We start from the raw sequence: 20,817 nt of genomic DNA, 5'->3' as shown, positions 1-20,817 counted from the left end.
TCTTGCACGACTCCTACTGTTTCTCGAGGGACTCCTACTTTTTCTCCAACTTATCCTTTTGTTTCTCACGCGACTCGTACCGTTTCTCACGGCAATGCTTTTTCTCGCGCCACTCATGCTGTTTCTCCAACTAATCCTTTTGTTTCTCACGCGACTCCTACTGTTTCTCCCGTGTATTTTCAGACAAGAACGAAGAGATGAAATACAAGTATGTGCTTGTGGAGCTGTTCAGTGCCGACTGTCTGCCCGTTTTTATCACCATACTCCAGGTTAGCGAACATAAATTCCAGGCTTTCTCCATTTATACTTTAATCATTGATTTCTACATAGAAGGACATGTCATGCATGTAACCAGAAATAGAAATAGAATATGTACAAATAGAATGTTTTTAACTTTGCTACACGAGGTGATCTATTTAAATAATGCTTACCACTTTGGTCCAACTAAAGTTACTGTATTGAAAATATCTGTTTATTTAGGTTAATGAAATGAAATGATGAAGAAAGGGTTATAGTGTAGAATAAGTGAAACATTCTGTAACTTTTGTGACTAGGCTCAACAGTTATTGAATGATATAATATATGCTTGATTTAATATTCTCATTCATCTGCATTTACTGTTTTGGCATCATTGGAAGATGTGGTTAAGAAATAAAAGACTTGTTCCATTATTGAATTATTTATGTACTGGTACATCAAATGCACTTTCATTTATTTGAGAAACAAAAAGATCAGATGTTGCAGCGATGGCAGAAGGCATTTGACAGTGACTCTATCTTGTGGGATATAAACTTTTTTGTATACAGCAATGAGTATCTTTCTTCTTTTCTAGAAACTGAGTGAGTTGATGTTGCGGCCATGGCAGAAGGGAGTACCAAAGAGCAGCGAGACCCTGTCCCTGTACCTATTCATCATGAAGCCCTGCCTAGAGATGGCCAAGGCTATCACACAGTACCTCATCATGGCGAGGGGCACAGAGGTGGGTGGAGCATGGGATTATTAGAATAGTGCAACAAAGGGATTGTGTTGTTTATGCAAAAATGTTTGATAATATTTGGTGATATATGACTGTTATTACTTATTTTCCATGATAGTGATTTACAATGAATGTAACAGTAGCTCTAGTAAAACTTGGAATAAACTTATTAAGTTCAAGTTTTTATTGTGGCTAGTGATTCCTAAGAAGCATGGCAGACACATATTGATAGGGTCTGCTTTTTCTGGTCTCTTTGGTGTCACATATTTTTGTTTCTATCAATGACTTTTAAATGATTTGGTGTTGAGAGTCTTCAAACAAGTTTGCACATTGGACATGGTCAGTTGACCTTGTGTATCTCACTGTGATTGGCAATTGTACAAAAGCCACTTCTAACTCCTCCTCCTTCTCCTCCACCTCTTCCGCCTCATCATCATCATCATCATCAAATAGATGATCTATCAATACAAACCTAGCTTGGTGACATTATACCGAATGAATACCGTACTTTCTTGGCATACTTCGATGGATATTTAACCTAGCTAAGTACTTGTCATTTATACAAGTTATGCTACAGACATGTCAGTCATGATGGCCTTGACATGGAAAATTAAGTACTTTCTCGAATGTTTGTTATTTTTCCAAGCTTTCCTAGCATAATCAGTTGGTGGGGTATTTGGTGAGATATTCTGTCTTAATATTGACTGCAGCAATTTCTATAGAAATGTGTGTTGTTCTTGCAAATTTTATGACCTATGATTGTCATGGCCGTACCCCAGGAAGAACATGTATATTTGCAGTTCCGAGACCTGACAGGACTGGCCACTATGTTTGAGCTGCATACAGTGCTATGTTCTGTTCCCACCATCAGCATCTTTGCTCCAGAAATCAACAGTGTAAGTTGTATTGCACCACAATATAGTTTCTAATATCATTAAATCATTACTGCTGCATTTCTAATTCATAATTTGCTACAATAAACATGTTCAAACTATCACACATCATTCTTCAACAATATTCTAGGTACATGTACTTGGGCTTCTGATACAGATTTTGTGTAATGGATGTATTTGTTTCTTTCAGATCCAGAGAGAGATAGTTGACACAATAGCATCCTACACCCAGCCACTGTCACAGCCCAGTCAGGAGAAAGACAGTAAGACAGCTTTCATACATGCAGTCACAGCTGTGTCTACAGTTCAAATATCCTTTGTCGATTGAAAATGAGGCTTAAACAGGCTTATTTTAGGGTACTAGGATGACTAGGTGTCCACCTTTCACTTAAGGGGTCTTCAGTTTAAGACCTGCCAAAGGCATCATTATTCCTCATACAAGCAGCTTTTGGCTTCTGTCACAGGAAAGCTACATTGTATTTTGTTGTATGGACAGGTATATGTGAAGACATGTAAAACCAGCATATCTCAAATCCTAATAGTGGTATTGATTCAATCAACTGTGTTAGTATTGTTTGAGATCATTATTCTTGTCCAGAGTTTAAAAAAACAAAACAATATTTTTTATGAAAATCTGAATCCCTTTAATTATTGTTTATAACTTATCTTCAGAGATAAGTGAGAGTCTATGGACGCTGGCTATCCGGGACTTGCTCAAGTTTACCATGAAGGCCCCCTACACCTACCTGAGTGGCCTGCAGATGCTCTCAGAGTTACTGCCCCTGCCACTACCCCTGCAAACAAAGGAGGTGAGAACCATATAGATTCAGAATACTCAATAGGTGGTTGATTTTCTATTTGATAAGAAATAGTTGAAAAATGTAAAAATATCCTATGTTCACCATTGACCTATCTCACTGGCCTGCAGATGCTCTCAGAGTTTCTGCCCTTGCCTCTTCAGATTATGGAGGTAGGGACAGTGGACTGGCATGATATGAAATAATACTTTTTGAAAGGTTATCTAAACTATATATTGTGTTTCCAGCCATTAACCACTGAGGAGGTTCAGCTGGCTATCAACACAAGGAAGGTGTGGAGTGCCCATCTTCTTCCCCTCCACACGACACTCCATGGCATCGTCCGCACCCTGGCTACAACTTCCTGTCAACCTCTCCAACAGATACTTCGGAAGATCTGCTTCCAGATGTCAGACTTGGCATCTCCCACGGCATCCATGATCACACAGTATGTGCTATTCCCTTTCTGCTTATAATGAAGGAAAGAATTATTCAAAATTTGAATTGCATACATCCCATGCTACTTTCATATTAATATGCAAATAGGGAAAATGCATGGTGAGGTTTCCTTTGCAAAAGAATTGAATTCATACACAATCATAAGCTCATTGGTTTGTGATGGAGGCTGAGGTGTGCAAAAACTATAACCAATACAAAATGTTTATGTTATTCAATTGGACTTGTCCCTATACACATGCTTATAATAACTATACAATGCACATATTATGATTAGCAAGGTCTATAGTACTGACTTTAATATTGTTTAATTATTTCATGTAAACAACTGATAAAAGTGTATAAGCATTGGCTTCACCTGCTGTTTTATTGCCTGTATTAACACAACAGTTTTGTAGCATCCTGTGGTTTCATTTATCTCAGGTGTATACTGGACATCCTCCTGGAACACATAGAAAGTATAGGGAACCTGGAGAAGGGTGGAGACAGGCCTGGTGCCCAGTCTGCTGCTGATAAGCCCCAGGAGCCGCGGCCGGCTCCCAGCCCGGAGGATTACAAGGTTGTGCTGGCTACACTGGGCCGGTTCCTCAACCTTCTGGCCTACCTCCTCTCACAGCCAGCCATCAAGTGTACCATGCTGAGAATCATAGGGTGAGGACTGAGTGAATAACGTCAGTGATGTTTGACGTATTAAGTATATACTAAATATTAATACTGTACTTTCATATTGGGACTTGCTGATTTGGCTGATATAAATGAATTGTCCGTGAATATATTTGATCACTTCTCTTCGTTAGTGATGTAAATTCATTTGAACAATGAAATTTTTTCATGCTTCGTATCTGCAATAATAACACTCTCTAAACTGAAAAGAAACATCTTTACTGAGGTCAAACCAACTGTCTTATATGGACGAAGGTAAACAAATTTTAAGTGGCATTAAAAATTTGAACGATTTTACTTTCTCATTATCGCAGGAGTGATGGGGAGGACAAATACCAGAGTGTGCTACCACGGATGTTGGACATCCTCAACACTGTGTGTGACCGGCCTGAACACATCCAGGACCAGGAGTCCATAGTGGTATGTAACCATTACATGCTATAAGTCAATATCCTTATTTTTGCACATTCTTCACTTATTATCACATATTTATTTGTTGGGTTTTTATTGAAAGAAAAAAAGTTTTCATGGTTCTGGTCTTGTTGATGGCATAGAGTCTAGCATAATTTTTAACCTTGTGTCCATCAACTCAAAAAAGTTCAGCATATTCTTATGAAACTTATAATAAGTCAAATGTTACCAGTGACAGTATTGGTAAGGCCCAGCACTGGCAAAATATCTGTACTGGTTCCTTTTCACCAACTTTGAAATGCATGTACTCGCACTAAAAGTGGAATTATACAATGTACACAAGATGTTTTTCATTTTTAAATGAAATATTTTTGGGAATATTTTTAGATTAACTTGACTTAAATCCTCTGAACCATTATTGATAACTCTATTTTGTTTGTATTTTAGTCGATTCTACAGAGCCTGTGTGACCTTGAGGTGACCTTGCTGGCAGGAGACTCCAATGTCTCCATCCCTGAACAGGTTAGTGACTTAACATCAGGCTTTGGTTTCCTTCATTTTGTATTATTTCAGCAATCTCAGCAAAGATGGGTGGTGGAAGACACACCTGTCAGGTGTTTGCAAGACATTTCACCAACACTTACGGGTATCATTTGGGGGTGGGGGGGGTCTTGTTCTTACAAGTATTTAGATTATTCTTGGAAAATTGACAAATGAATATTAGACAAGAACAATAAGCAAAAAAATATGAACACATGCATATATTCTTGGCCAAATTTCAACTTCACAGAATTTTGTAGAACCATTCAATGCTGAAATTTTGGCCAATGATTGCATCATTAAAAAACAAGCCAATCTAAATATTGCGCACTTTCTGTAGAAGCAGAAAATAGCAAAGTCTTTAAGAGGCTAAGAAATATATTCATATCTTTTCTTTCAAAAAGTTATTTAGAAATTAATGTCACTTAATTGTTTGTTTACATGAGTGGTGACCCATGTGAGAACTCCTTTAAGTCACGTGATTCCTCACCTTGTAGCTTTTTCATATATTTTTTTTTATCTAGGTGGTGAATGCCCTGCCCTGTTTTCCCCAGCTGACCCAGATCATGGAAGCCCTATTTGTGCATATCCCCCATCTTAACCATATGTATGAGACTGTGTTGCCATGTAACTTGTATATCAATATTCTCTGCAGGTGGTGAATGCCCTGCCCTGTGTTCCCCAGCTGACCCAGATCATGGAAGCCCTATTTGTGCATATCCCCCATCTTAACCATATGTATGAGACTGTGTTGCCATGTAACTTGTATATCAATATTCTCTGCAGGTGGTGAATGCCCTGCCCTGTGTTCCCCAGCTGACCCAGATCATGGAAGCCCTATTTGTGCATATCCCCCATCTTAACCATATGTATGAGACTGTGTTGCCATGTAACTTGTATATCAATATTCTCTGCAGGTGGTGAATGCCCTGCCCTGTGTTCCCCAGCTGACCCAGATCATGGAAGCCCTATTTGTGCATATCCCCCATCTTAACCATATGTATGAGACTGTACTGCCATGTAACTTGTATATCAATATTCTCTGCAGGTGGTGAATGCTCTGCCCTGTGTTCCCCAGCTGACCCAGATCATTGAGGCCCTATTTGTGCATATCGCCCACCCAAGCCACAAGTATGAGTCAGTGCTTCCGTGTATACGGGCCCTCGTCATGCTTACAGAATATAACTACAGCTTCTACATACTTAAAATGTGAGTAGCCAGTTAAATGTTGGGTTTATAGTCGCATGCCACTCTTGCAAATACTTTAACTGTAGTTAAAGGTAAAAAATGTTCCAATATTTGAATTTATACGGCGTATTGTCTCAGAAGCAGTATTCAAATATTGGAACATTTTTTACTTATAACTACAAGTATTGAATATGCACGGCATGTGTAGCAAGGCATGTATCTCTGATTCGAATAGTTGTAATGGTATGCCCCTTTTCTGATAAATATTTTGCATCCTCATATGCTGCTTTTGTTTATTGTTATGTTAATTCCATACCCCCAAAAATGTACAATAATGATATCCTGTTCAGAATGGAAATATAAAACCATTTGATACCATTATATGCTGTTTAGCATAGACTTGTTATTACTTTCATAATCCTGGACGTGTGTGAAAGTATATGGTTTAATAGTTTAATTTTAATACTCTTTTGCATTCTAATATGCTAACGACAATCGTTTTAGCACATTTGAAAAGCACAAGTCAGCGGTGTACCGTCTCCTGCAGCGAATAAAGATCAAGTTTAGCAAGGACAGTTCTGATACACTATCCACATTCTCAACCACCCTTGAATTTCTCCGCCTGCTCGTGTGTACGGACATGCCAGACACACGCTCCATCACTCTGACCAATCAGGAACTGCGTGAGGTTGTTGGCTGGAATAAAGATGTCACTAACCATCCCCTTATTGACTTGCAGAAGTTGCTTGATGTAAGTGTATTAGTGCCATGAGTAAACATTTCATCATCTCAATGTTTAAAATCCTTCATTTACTAAATTATTTAGACAGTAGCTGCTAGATCCTTATTTTGTGTTCGACCACTGTAATAGAATAAACCTTTTCCTTTCTGTATGAATTTTGTAGGTTTTGTGGATATAACTCAAACAAATGATGGTTAGATTATATTTCGCATAGCTATATTTCCTTGGGTATAGCCCAAGCATACACTGTTTAATTTCTTATGTAACATTCGCTTGTGTGTATTCTGTAGGAGAGTTTAAAGGAGGAGGAAGCCCTGGACAGCCTGTTGGAGAGTGTGAACAGCCTACTGGCCGTGCTGAGGGCAGAGTCCCCTCAGAAACAAAAGCCTGGTAATATTATAGTTTGTGCCATAGGTTTGTTAGTGTTTTTTGAATGAGAATATGTGAAATACACCATTGCTTGGACACTGATGTGTTTCAAAAATAATCTTTGCTGGATGACAGTTGAACTTGTAAGCTATGATAAAGCAAGACCTTATTCTTGGCTTCAATCTATATGTACAATTTTACAGATAATTCAGCCATTTAATCTAGATAAGCTATGGTGTATTTTAGCACTGGTTTTGTAAGTTCTCTCTATCCCCTTTTGCAGCAACAGTTATTACAATACTTCTATATGTACATTGTTTATCAGATGTGAGCCCGCCAGTGGTTCCCGAGCCCTTGTCCCTGCACACTTTGTTCAACACCCGGTCAGTGTACACAGTGACTGATGCTGACGATGACCGACTGACCACAACCTTCTGGCAGACCACATTTGAGGCTGACGTCCCTGATCTGGTGAGTATGGGAGTCTTTATGTTAAAATTCATTTTATGTTTATTTTGAACAATGCATCAATGAGAATTCAAGCTTAAACTGGAGTAGATGTGATCATACTATGAAAATACAAGTTTTTTATGCCTGGTCATGTAACCTCGAATAATAGTGAATAAGAAAATTGCTTGTTGTATTGTTGATGTAATGATTTAAATATGAATACATGAAGTTCAGTTGTATTTCGCTTTGAATGTGTGTAATGTCCTGCTTGTTACTGTACTGATTTCTTAGTTCTCAGTTCTGTCTGATGGAATGACAGTGTCTTTAGTTCATTGCCCATCTACTGACTGTTGAATCTCTGCCTAGGTGCAATGAAAAATCAAGTATGGAGAATTTTACTTTTGTATGCATACTTCTGGGCTACATGTTGTGTACTTGGTCATCCAGGTGTATGATTTATGCAAGTAACAGGGGGCTTACAAGTAAAAGTTTCAATTTTAGAAGCAGCTTTTAACACATACCTAACTTTTATACATATATGTAGCTACCCACACATGTGTGATTCACTACCATTCTAATAAATAAAATTAGTCTACTAATGTTGTAAGGTCTGTTGTATCCAGGTGCCGTATGACCTTGAGGCCATATGCCTAAAGTACTGCAGGGACTTCAACATCGAGGAAGAGCTGAAGAGAGATACGGGGCTCCCTTCAGACGAGGAGCTCACGAAACCTAAAAAGCTCAAGTAAGTAAACACTAAACACTTTACCATAAAATAACATCTATAATGTGTGAAAGTCAAAAACTTTGACAGATAAAACAAAACAGTGTCTGTTTAAGTCTGCAAGTTGTTAAAGTTTTAAGTTTATTCTCAATACAATTTGGATTATTGCAGAAGATTGTTTAATCTCCATTTATTTACCACCTATTAATTCTACCATCATTGAGAAAACTGCTATAACAACTTGCAAGTCCGTTTCTGAAAGGAAGCCTTTATACTGAGGCTCATTTTTAGGGGCCATGAGAAATTACCCCTGATAAAACACATGACCTTTTGCAAAACACATGACCTTTTGCGTTGGAGGCAAACCACTTTTGTTAATATTTATTTTGTAGGGGTTTAATATTTATATCCCTCTTAATCGATCAAGCATCAATTTACAAACTAGTGAATGATTTGATTTACATTTGTTAACCAGGTTTTCACATAGTGAAACCTGGTTATTAGAATGGCGAAAGTTGTTGTTCGGGCGGGCGGGTGGGCGGCCGGGCTGCGTCAAACTCGCCTATGAAACTGAATAACTTTAGTAAGGGTTGACATATCTTGACCAAACTTGGTCTATAGAAAGAGTTTATGGGTACCTTTCATGGGATTGCATTTGGGGTCCCTAGGGTCAGGGTCAAGGTCACTGTTACTAAAAATAGAAAAACGGTTGAAACTGAATAACTCTAGTTAGTGATGACATATCTTGACTAAACTTGGTCAATAGAAAGAGTTTATGGATACCTTTCATGGGATTGCGTTTGGGGTCCCTAGGGTCAAGGTCAAGATCACTGTTACTAAAAATAGAAAAATGGTTGAAACTAAATAACTTTAGTTAGGGATGACATATCTTGACTAAACTTGGTGTACAGGAAGAGTTTATAGATGCCCTTCATGGGATTGCGTTTGGGGTCCCTAGATTTAAGGTCAAGGTCACTGTTACTAAAATAGAAAAACAGTTGAAACTGAATAATTTTAGTCAGGGTTTACATACTTTGACCAAATCAGGTGTAAAGGAAGAGTTTATGGATACCTTTCATGGGATTGCGTTTGGGGTCCCTAGATTCAAAGTCAAGGTCACTGTTACTAATAATAGAAAAATGGTTGAAACTGAATAACTTAAGTTAGGGTTTACATATCCTGACACAACTTGGTATAAAGGAATAGTTTATGGATACCTTTCAATGAATTGCATTTGGGGTCCCTAGGGTCAAGGTCACTGTTACTAAAAATAGAAAAACAGACACAGGCTGAAATTCTTCTGTCAATCATTAAAAACCTGGTTTCGTTGCATTGCGGCATTCTTGTGTGTTTTTTTAACTTGATAATGGCATCATAAATGTTAAAACAAGGGGCTGTTGGCCAAAACTAAAAATTCTAGATTAAAAAAGGGACCTTGCTAAATTGAAGAAAACTTCAGTTTACAACTACAACAATTTTACCTCACTTCTCTTGAAAGACTTATTAAAACAGTTTGCACAGGGATCAAGCTAGAATTTTAGATAAACAGGAAAGTTTCTCACAAAACTGAGAATTTTTATTTCAAATCAGGTTTTCTTTTTTAGTCCTAAGCTAAAAAGAGAAAAATTATCCCCTACTGTTCAAACTAAGGTGAGGTTTGAAACTTTAGGGAATCTTCATCCTCGAAGTCGCCCTCTATCTGACTGGCTGCTGCTGCTTGCACCGTAACACATACATTTTATGTTGAAGCAAAAGATATGTATGAAATGTGTGTTCTGTTTTTCAAAAAGTGAAAAGGGTACCTAGTGGTTAAGGTGATGCCTCTCTGTCTCACCAAAGGTTTGAGCCTCAGAGGCACATTCTGAAAGAAAACCAGTACTGTTTTCTACCCAGAAAATGGACTCAAAACTGATTCATATCTTCTTCATGATCGAACTAAATTGAATTAGTATAAACAGTTTGACTCTCCTACACTTTCAGGGACAGGAGAAAGTCACAGGAGTTTGTGACGTGGAGGGGCAGAGGAGTGAGAAGACCTTTTGGTGAGTGTTGTACTGATAGGAGATTTTAGTTACAGGCCAAAATCAGGGCTATTTCATGAAACTCATAAACCCATCATCCTTAAACCTGGTAGGCAGGTTTGTAATGACCAGCAGATGAACACTTATGATTTTGAGGTCAGTGGGTCAAAGTTGAAAGTATTGGTGACTGCATGCTGAAAATCAGTTTCAAATCAATAAAAAGAATGCTAAGATCCAAAGCCCTCAAACTTGGTAGGAAGGTTGGTTATGACCAGCAGATCGATTTTGAGGTCAGTGGGTCCATTTCCATTCAATAACTGAAGAATGCTTTGACCCAAAAATGATATATATCCAAAATTCATGGGAAGGTAAGTAAGGTAATCATGAAAATATGTTTCATTCTCAAATCTGTCCATACAGGCCTAAATACTTATGGCTATCTGTCCATACAAGCCCCAAAACCTATGGCTATCTGTTCATACAGGCCCATCTACTTATGGCTAACTATCCATACAGGCCCAAATGCTTATGGCTAACTGTCCATACAGGCCCAAATACTTATGGATGACTGTCCTTACAGGCCCATCTACTTATGGGCTAACTGTCCATACAGGCCCAAATACTTATGGCTATCTGTCCATACAGGCCCAAATACTTATGGCTGTCAGTCCTTACAGGCCCATCTACTTATGGCTAACTGTCCATACAGGCCCATCTACTTATGGCTATCTGTCCATACAGGCCCAAATACTTATGGCTAACTGTCCTAACAGGCCCATCTACGTATGGCTAACTGTCCATACAGGCCCAAATACTTATGGCTAACTGCCCATACAGGCCCAAATACTTATGGCTAACTGTCCATACAGGCCCAAATATACTTATTGCTATCTGTCCTTACAGGCCCATCTACTTATGGCTATCTGTCCTTACAGGCCCAAATACTTATGGCTAACTGTCCTAACAGGCCCATCTACGTATGGCTAACTGTCCATACAGGCCCAAATACTTATGGCTAACTGTCCATACAGGCCCAAATACTTATGGCTAACTGTCCTTACAGGCCCATCTACTTATGGCTATCTGTCCATATAGGCCCAAATACTTATGGCTAACTGTCCTTACAGGCCCATCTACTTATGGCTATCTGTCCATATAGGCCCAAATACTTATGGCTAACTGTCCTTACAGGCCCATCTACTTATGGCTAACTGTCCATACAGGCCCAAATACTTATGGCTAACTGTCCATACAGGCCCAAATATACTTATGGCTATCTGTCCTTACAGGCCCATCTACTTATGGTTAACTGTCCTTACAGGCCCATCTACTTATGGCTATCTGTCCATACAGGCCCAAATACTTATGGCTAACTGTCCTAACAGGCCCATCTACTTATGGCTAACTGTCCATACAGGCCCAAATACTTATGGCTAACTGTCCCTACAGGCCCATCTACTTATGGTTATCTGTCCATACAGGCCCAAATACTTATGGCTAACTGTCCTAACAGGCCCAAATACTTATGGCTATCTATCCATACTGGCCCAAATACTTATGGCTAACTGTCCTTATAGGCCCATCTACTTATGGCTGTCTGTCCATACAGGCCCAAATACTTATGGCTAACTGTCCATACAAGCCCATCTACTTATGGCTAACTGTCCATACAGGCCCAAACACTTATGGCTATCAGTCCATACTGGCCCAAATACTTATGGCTAACTTTCCTTACAGGCCCATCTACTTATGGCTATCTGTCCATACAGGCCCAAATACTTATGGCTAACTGTCCATTCAGGCCCAAATACTTATGGCTAATTGTCTAATGATGCCTTTTGGAGGCATTTTTAGGTCAACTATTCGAAGAATAAGGAGAGCTATACTACTCACCCAAGCATCGGCGTTGGCGTTGGTGTCACACCTTGGTTAAGGTTTTGCGTGCAAGCACAGATAGGTTAATATCTCAGCAACTACTTGAGGTATTGCATTAAGACTTTATACAATGGTACTCAACCATCCAACCTACTTAATTTAACCAAGTTACATAACTCTAGTTTGCATTTAATGCAAATAATTGCCCTTTATTATTTGACTTAGAATTTCTGGTTAAGGTTTTGGGTGTAAGCACACAAAGGTTAATATCTCGGCAACTACTTGAGGTATTGCATTGAGACTTTATACAATGTAACTTAACCATCCAACCTACTTAATTAACCAAGTAAGATATATCTAGTTTGCATTTAATGCAAAATAATTGCCCTTTATTATTCGACTTAAGGGTTAAGGTTTTGCATGTAGCCACATTTAAGTCAATATCTCAGCAAATATGTCATGTATTGCATTAAAACTTTATATATGTATTTCCAACTATCTTACCTACTAAATTAATGAAGTAAGATAACACTTTTTGAATATAATGCACATTATGGGCCTTTATTATTTGACTTAAAAATTCTGGTTAAGGTTTCGCATGTAAGCACACATAGGGTAATATCTCAGCAACTACTTGATGTATTCATTGAGACTTTATACAATGGTACTCAACCATCAAATCTACTTAAATAACCAATTTAGATAACTCTAGTTTGCATTAAATTCAAATAATGGCCCCTTTTTTATTCGACATAGAAATTCTGGTTAAAATTTTGCATGAAACCACATTTATGTTAATATCTCAGCACATCATGTATTGAATTGAAATCTTATCTAACAGTCTCTGTGACAGCTCTTGTTCAAGTTACTGTGATAGCTCTTGTTTTTTTTTATACAAATGCAATTTGAAAGAATAATACTCTGTACCGGGGTATTTCAGCAGTCATATAAGGTAACTAGAACAATGATTGTAAATTATTCTGAATCATATTCCATCTACTATGTTACAATACGAATATGTATCCATTGACGAAAAAAGGTGTTACTAAGAACCTTGAAGTGCAAAATATATTGTGATTGAATGGTAGTAACAATTGTTAACATTACTAGTGTATTGAATACTTCTGCTTTATTAGCTGTAACATTGTTGTATGACTATCCAAAGAATAAAAAAGACTAATAAAGTCTTTTATACATTGGCATTGCTGTTGCTCAAGTCTTGCATGCCAGTCACTTTCATGCATATTTATATATCTCAATAACAATTCATGTAATGTAATTAAAACTTGATTATCGTAAACCCAGTAAGGCATGGATTAAGTCATTTCTCAGCAACACAACCATACACACACATTCTAGGTAAAAGGTATATCACAAGTACCATCTATTCCTTCAGTTGCACCCATGCGCGGAAGGGGTATCGCCCGAGGTCTAGCAGCCCAGGCAAATCGCCATGACAATTTCCGGAACCGCCCTCCAAACACGAGCCGCCCACCTTCCATGCACGTGGACGACTTTATGAAGCTAGAACAGAAGAGTGAACAGAACACCTCTGGGCCTGACAACAGAGATAATGTGAGTACAGATGTTTCTTCTAATGGGGAGACAATTTTAATTCATTAGGAATGCTTGAGTGAAGCTAAGCCAAGATCACCAAGGTGATGTTTTTGTCCCTCTGGACTTTAATGTACAAATTAAGACCTGAAATTTGCTATCCTGATAGGATACACAAAAACTGTGGTTGTATATTGTTAAAGTAGATTTGAAAAATAATGAAAATAAGTACATGTAGCTCCTGTCTGGCAGCTTGGGCTGATTTTTAAGAGTGATTTTTTTTTCATAATGCTGCTCTTATTTCTAACAATCCAACAGTGTCTGTTTAGTGAAGAATTGTGGAGTAATGTTTATTTAATACATTTTTTATTACCATGTTTTGCTTTTATTTTGCAGAACTTTATACACAACAGAGGTCGAGGTGGGTTTGAGAGGGGGCGGGGCAGTTTTGATCGGGGTCGGGGAGGAAGATTCTTTACACCACCAGGAAGCTTCCGCAGAGATGGTGAGTGTATAATTAACGGTCTTATGTGATTGGTTAGTTATGAGGAGATGTTGTAAAAATGAAATGGTATAAACTTAATATTCATCTATTAACTAATTACTTACTTGTATGGTGTATAACATTTCAAATGTCAACTTTGTTCAAGAAAAACAATAGAAGTTTCAATTAAAAGGTTGAATGTTTATATCGAATATTTTCTCAATATTTGAATTTACCGTCTGTTATATCCAGTATTCCCCATCTGTGTTTCAGTTAACACACGAGGTGGTCAAGAGGGAGAAAGCTCCATGTACAGATCTAAAGCTCCATTTGGTTCCAGCCCCCGATTCGGTAACAATGGGTGAGTCAGTCTTGCATTCAGTTCTTATGTAAATGCTGCTAATGAAAAAAATGTTTTTTTGGATGCTCCTGTACCATGTCACTGGAATATGTGAATTTAAAATTATCATTAGCTATCCATCCTTTTTGGAAATGTCATCTGTTTTGGTGTGAAGATATAATGTTATAGTCAAAACTTTCAGGGAAAATCGATAATGTAACAATTTTAATTTTTAAGGTAATGATGGTTTCTCCAATTACCAGTTAATGTCATGAGTGAGTCGAGGAATTTGTGTTGCAGGTGGGGGCAGATTTGAGCCCTGGCTTCACGTCTAGGACTGCAATATTAATATGGTTTATTACTGTGATGAAATTTCACTGTTGTTGCAGCTATGACCAGCCAATGTTGAGAGAGAGGCTTGACAGTAGGGTTGAGCCCGATTTTCAGCCCGGGGGGACTAAAATACTAGTATGGTATCTCATTGTTATGAAATTTCACTGTTGTTGCAGCCATGACCGGCCTATGTCTGGTGAGAGAAGAGACAGTCGGGGTGGGGGCAGGTTTGAGCCCAGGGGCCGGAGTTCATGGAGAGGAGGGAACTGGACTGGTTCCAGGTTTAAAGATGACAGGTACAAGCACCATAAATCTTCTTATTAGCTTTGATTATTTTATTAAGAATGAAATTTATATAAATTTGATTGCTTTTTCACCAAAATTCCTAGGATTTATTTCATACCTAATTTTACCAATGAACAAAATCAATGCCAGCAGTAATTTAATGCATTCATGATGATTTTGATAATCCATCCTTGACAACTTTGGGGGAGTAAATAACCTCATTTAGGAATTATGTAAGTACTACTTAAGCTAGCCTGACTGATATTGTGCTTAATAATAATTAATTTACACGGCAAAAAACGTAAATTGACACTCTTTTTCAAAATCAATACATACACATGTATAACAAACATAAATTTTGACTGATGAACCTTCAACTACTTACTAAATAATGCATTTATGGAAAATCTTAATTACTGATAACAAGATTGTTACTGTGTATTTAATAGCAGAAAGCCCAAAAATATTAAATGATTGGTGAATGCTAAAAGATTTACTGTGATCTACTATAAGGTAGAAATACAGAGTTTTTTGCACCATTCTTTCAAATTAAACGCAGTATCATTCATAAGAACCATTGTTTTCGACATTTATTATTCCTTTTTGGTAAAGTGAAACAATTGTATTAAATATGGTAAATTTTATTTGGGAGTAATAGTGCACTTTTAAATGTATAAGTGAGATGATGTCAGAAGCATTCTTCAATGAATTTTTAAACTTATATTATTCACAAATTTGGATGAAATTTCATATGAAGGAGTCATTTAGGTGTTCTGGTGTTTCATGTTTAGAGCACTGTTATATCGGTGTTAATACTTTTATATTGCAGGTTTGGAGGAAACAATATGGGAGGGTTCCGCGGTCACGGCGATCCTGGACGACACCAGAGGTCCTTCACAAAATAACGGCCACTGTTCTAGCTTACATAACCGGACCGCAGACTGCAAATGGATGTACTGTGCTCAAGCATTCAAGCCCAGTTTGCCAAACTGTACTAGCAGAAAAAAAGAAAATGTTCATGTAATGAAATGTGTCAAGAATCAAGTCAAGTCCTTTTATGTTGTGTTGTTTAATTCAATTATTTGACACACATAATTGTGATAAAGGGAGGTAATTACTCAGAGCGTGTGTTGATTTTCATAATTAATGTTACCTCTAGAATTCAAAATTTTGGGGTCATTTAAAGGTTATTTTTACTTGCACAGATTTTATTTCGCTAGTATGCATGTGGGACCCATTTGGAACAGAAGTGTTCTAATTTTTTTGGAATAGTAAAAAGTGTGAAGAGGAGTGTGCTGATTTTGACTCTCAGAATACTAGTACATAATTTCCAGGTGCCTTTACCCCACAGGCACTATGTGTTTCATGTTTTGGTATCATGTTTCTGAGAAAATAAGTGTGAAAAGGTGTTTGTCAATGTTTATTGAATACTTTATTTAAGGCCTTTCCAGAAGGCACTTTTTTAAGACAGGCACTGGGCATATCATCTTTGAGGTAAACTGACTTGAGTGTTATGTTTCGGGTTTAAAGCAACCAGCCTTTGTGAACCTGATGAGCAGGTAATGATTATGCTATTATGGATTCACAAATGTTTTGAACTTTTTCCAGCAGCAAGGCAGCTTTTAATGATGTGCACTGTAGATCTCCCCCTGTGTTTGTACATGTAAATTGGCTTAGAGCAAAGCAAAACATATTGAAATGGAAATGTTGCTTTATATGTAGTAAGAGTGCAATACCGTTATTATCCTTTAACGTCAATGTACTTGTTTATCGACTTGTGTTGAGCGATTAAGAAACAACATTTTGGTTTCTAAAAATATTTGTGTATGTTATTGAGAAACAAAAGTATTGTACAAATAAACGTGAACTGTAATTATGTCTTTGTTTGTATACAAAAGTTTTAATCACGTAACAGACGACTTATATTTTGCATTCTTTTTCTCAAGAATAATAGTGAAGATACGGCCATACATGTAGCCTAGACAGTTTTAATGTAGTCCAGTTACTGGCATATATGTAGCCTGGGCATTGTGCAATGTAGTCCAGATACTGGCATATATGTAGCCTGGGCATTGTGTAATGTAGTCAAGATACTGGCATATATGTAGCCTAGACAGTTTTAATGTAGTCCAGATCCTGGCATATATGTAGCCTGGGCATTGTGCAATGTAGTCAAGATACTGGCATACATGTAGCCTGGGCATTGTGCAATGTAGTCCAGATACTGGCATATATGTAGCCTGGGCATTGTGCAATATAGTCCAGATGTGGCATATATGTAGCCTGGGCATTGTGTAATGTAGTCGTGCAATGTAGTCCAGATACTGTTGTACATGCAGCCTGGGCATTGTGTAATGTAGTCCAGATACTGTTGTACATGCAGGCTGGGCATTGTGTAATGTAGTCCAGATACTGTTGTACATGCAGCCTGGGCATTGTGTAATGTAGTCCAGATATTGTTGTACATGCAGCCTGGGCATTGTGTAATGTAGTCCAGATACTGTTGTACATGCAGCCTGGGCATTGTGTAATGTAGTCCAGATACTGTTGTACATGCAGCCTGGGCATTGTGTAATGTAGTCCAGATACTGTTGTACATGCAGCCTGGGCATTGTGTAATGTAGTCCAGATACTGTTGTACATGCAGCCTGGGCATTGTGTAATGTAGTCCAGATACTGTTGTACATGCAGCCTGGGCATTGTGTAATGTAGTCCAAATACCGTTGTACATGCAGCCTGGGCATTGTGTAATGTAGTCCAGATACCGTTGTACATGCAGGCTGGGCATTGTGTAATGTAGTCCAGATACCGTTGTACATGCAGCCTGGGCATTGTGTAATGTAGTCCAGATACTGTTGTACATGCAGGCTGGGCATTGTGTAATGTAGTCCAGATACTGTTGTACATGCAGGCTGGGCATTGTGTAATGTAGTCCAGATACTGTTGTACATGCAGGCTGGGCATTGTGTAATGTAGTCCAGATACTGTTGTACATGCAGCCTGGGCATTGTGTAATGTAGTCCAGATACTGTTATACATGCAGCCTGGGCATTGTGTAATGTAGTCCAGATACTGTTGTACATGCAGCCTGGGCATTGTGTAATGTAGTCCAGATACTGTTGTACATGCAGGCTGGGCATTGTGTAATGTAGTCCAGATACTGTTGTACATGCAGCCTGGGCATTGTGTAATGTAGTCCAGATACTGTTGTACATGCAGGCTGGGCATTGTGTAATGTAGTCCAGATACTGTTGTACATGCAGCCTGGGCATTGTGTAATGTAGTCCAGATACTGTTGTACATGCAGCCTGGGCATTGTGTAATGTAGTCCAGATACTGGCATATATGTAGCCTGGGCATTGTGCAATGTAGTCCAGATACTGGCATATATGTAGCCTGGGCATTGTGCAATGTAGTCCAGATACTGGCATATATGTAGCCTGGGCATTGTGCAATGTAGTCCAGATACTGGCATATATGTAGCCTGGGCATTGTGTAATGTAGTCGTGCAATGTAGTCCAGATACTGTTGTACATGCAGCCTGGGCATTGTGTAATGTAGTCCAGATACTGTTGTACATGCAGCCTGGGCATTGTGTAATGTAGTCCAGATACCGTTGTACATGCAGCCTGGGCATTGTGTAATGTAGTCCAGATACTGTTGTACATGCAGCCTGGGCATTGTGTAATGTAGTCCAGATACCGTTGTACATGCAGCCTGGGCATTGTGTAATGTAGTCCAGATACTGTTGTACATGCAGCCTGGGCATTGTGTAATGTAGTCCAGATACTGTTGTACATGCAGGCTGGGCATTGTGTAATGTAGTCCAGATACTGTTGTACATGCAGCCTGGGCATTGTGTAATGTAGTCCAGATACCGTTGTACATGCAGCCTGGGCATTGTGTAATGTAGTCCAGATACCGTTGTACATGCAGCCTGGGCATTGTGTAATGTAGTCCAGATACTGTTGTACATGCAGGCTGGGCATTGTGTAATGTAGTCCAGATACCGTTGTACATGCAGCCTGGGCATTGTGTAATGTAGTCCAGGTACTGTCGTACATGCAGCCTGGGCATTGTGCAATGTAGTCCAGATACTGTTGTACATGCAGCCTGGGCATTGTGTAATGTAGTCTAGATACTGGCATATATGTAGCCTGGGCATTGTGAAATGTAGTCCAGATACTGGCATATATGTAGCCTGGGCATTGTGCAATGTAGTCCAGATACTGGCATATATGTAGCCTGGGCATTGTGTTATGTAGTCCAGATACTGGCATATATGTAGCCTGGGCATTGTGTAATGTAGTCCAGATACTGGCATATATGTAGCCTGGGCATTGTGCAATGTAGTCGTGCAATGTAGTCCAGATATTGTTAAACATGCAGCCTGGGCATCGTGTAATGTAGTCTAGATACTGGCATACATGTAGCCTGGGCATCGTGTAATGTAGTCTAGATACTGTCATACATGTAGCCTGGACATCGTGCAATGTTGTCCAGATACTGTCGTATATGTAGCCTGGACATCGTGCAATGTAGTCCTGATACTGTCGTACATGTAGCCTGGAAATCGTGCAATGTAGTATAGATACTGTCATACATGTAGCCTGGACATCGTGCAATGTAGTCCAGATAATGGCATACATGTAGCCTGGGCATTGTGCAATGTAGTCCAGATAATGGCATACATGTAGCCTGGGCATTGTGCAATGTAGTCCAGATACTGGCATACATGTAGCCTGGGCATTGTGCAATGTAGTCCAGATACTGGTATACATGTTGACTGGGCATTGTGTAATGTAGTCCAGATACTGCCATACATGTAGCCTAGACAGTGTGCAAATTAGTCCAGATACTGGCATTCATGTAGCCTTGCCATTGTGCAATGTAGTCCAGATACTGGAATAAACGTAGCCTGGGCATTGTGCAATGTAGTCCAGATACTGGCATAAACGTAGCCTGGGCACTGTGTAATGTAGTCCAGATACTGACATACATGTAGCCTGGGCATTGTGTAATGTAGTCCGGATACTGGCATACGTGTAGCCTGGGCATTGTGGAAAGTAGTCCAGATACTGGCATACATGTAGCCTGGACATTGTGTAATGTAGTCCAGATACTGGCATAAACGTAGCCTGGGCATTGTGCAATGTAGTCCAGATACTGTCATACATGCAGCCTTGGCATTGTGTAATGTAGTCCAGATACTGTCATACATGTGGCTTGGGCACTGCAATGTAGCCCAGATACTGCCATACATGTAGCCAGGGCATTATGCAATGTTATCCAGATAATGCCATACATGTAGCCTGGGCATTGTGCAATGTAGTCCAGATACTGGCATACATGCAGCCTGGGCATTGTGCAATGTAGTCCAGATACTGGCATACATGTAGCCTGGGCATTGTGCAATGTAGTCCAGATACTGGCATACATGTAGCATGGGCATTGTGCAATGTAATCCAGATACATGCTTGCCGACATACTCCATGCTGGTCGACATTATGCGTGCTTGCCGATAAAATGTATGTTTGCCGATATTATGCATGCTTACTGAAAAAATGCATGTTTGCTGACACAATGCTTGCTTGCAGATAAAATACATGCTTGGCGGTTGATGCATTTATGCCAATATAATACATGCTTTCCGACATAATGCATGCTTGCCGACATTATTCATGCTTGCCGATATAATGCATGCTTGCTGATAAAA

General features: G+C 38.9%; 1 protein-coding gene across 1 annotated transcript in view; it reads left to right on the top strand.

The window, feature by feature from the left end:
• LOC128243457 (protein virilizer homolog) overlaps nt 1–16,974 on the top strand; it is a 44,513-nt gene extending 27,539 nt beyond the window's left edge. The window contains exons 25-44 of the mRNA XM_052961247.1: nt 184–269; nt 833–979; nt 1,777–1,872; nt 2,060–2,132; nt 2,542–2,678; nt 2,915–3,114; nt 3,546–3,773; nt 4,100–4,205; nt 4,644–4,718; nt 5,785–5,945; nt 6,429–6,675; nt 6,957–7,056; nt 7,361–7,506; nt 8,109–8,230; nt 10,190–10,251; nt 13,502–13,680; nt 14,056–14,164; nt 14,417–14,504; nt 14,993–15,112; nt 15,931–16,974. Of these exons, the coding sequence (XP_052817207.1) occupies nt 184–269; nt 833–979; nt 1,777–1,872; nt 2,060–2,132; nt 2,542–2,678; nt 2,915–3,114; nt 3,546–3,773; nt 4,100–4,205; nt 4,644–4,718; nt 5,785–5,945; nt 6,429–6,675; nt 6,957–7,056; nt 7,361–7,506; nt 8,109–8,230; nt 10,190–10,251; nt 13,502–13,680; nt 14,056–14,164; nt 14,417–14,504; nt 14,993–15,112; nt 15,931–16,006 (2,558 nt within the window). The 3' untranslated portion in view covers nt 16,007–16,974. The remainder of the gene's footprint in view (nt 1–183; nt 270–832; nt 980–1,776; nt 1,873–2,059; nt 2,133–2,541; nt 2,679–2,914; nt 3,115–3,545; nt 3,774–4,099; nt 4,206–4,643; nt 4,719–5,784; nt 5,946–6,428; nt 6,676–6,956; nt 7,057–7,360; nt 7,507–8,108; nt 8,231–10,189; nt 10,252–13,501; nt 13,681–14,055; nt 14,165–14,416; nt 14,505–14,992; nt 15,113–15,930) is intronic.
• The last annotated feature ends 3,843 nt before the right edge of the window (nt 16,975–20,817 follow it).

The sequence above is a fragment of the Mya arenaria genome, chromosome 8 (assembly GCF_026914265.1).
Source record: "Mya arenaria isolate MELC-2E11 chromosome 8, ASM2691426v1".
NCBI lineage: Eukaryota > Metazoa > Mollusca > Bivalvia > Myida > Myidae > Mya > Mya arenaria.
Note: the sequence above shows the minus strand (reverse complement) of the source record. Positions and strands in the feature narration are given on the sequence as shown.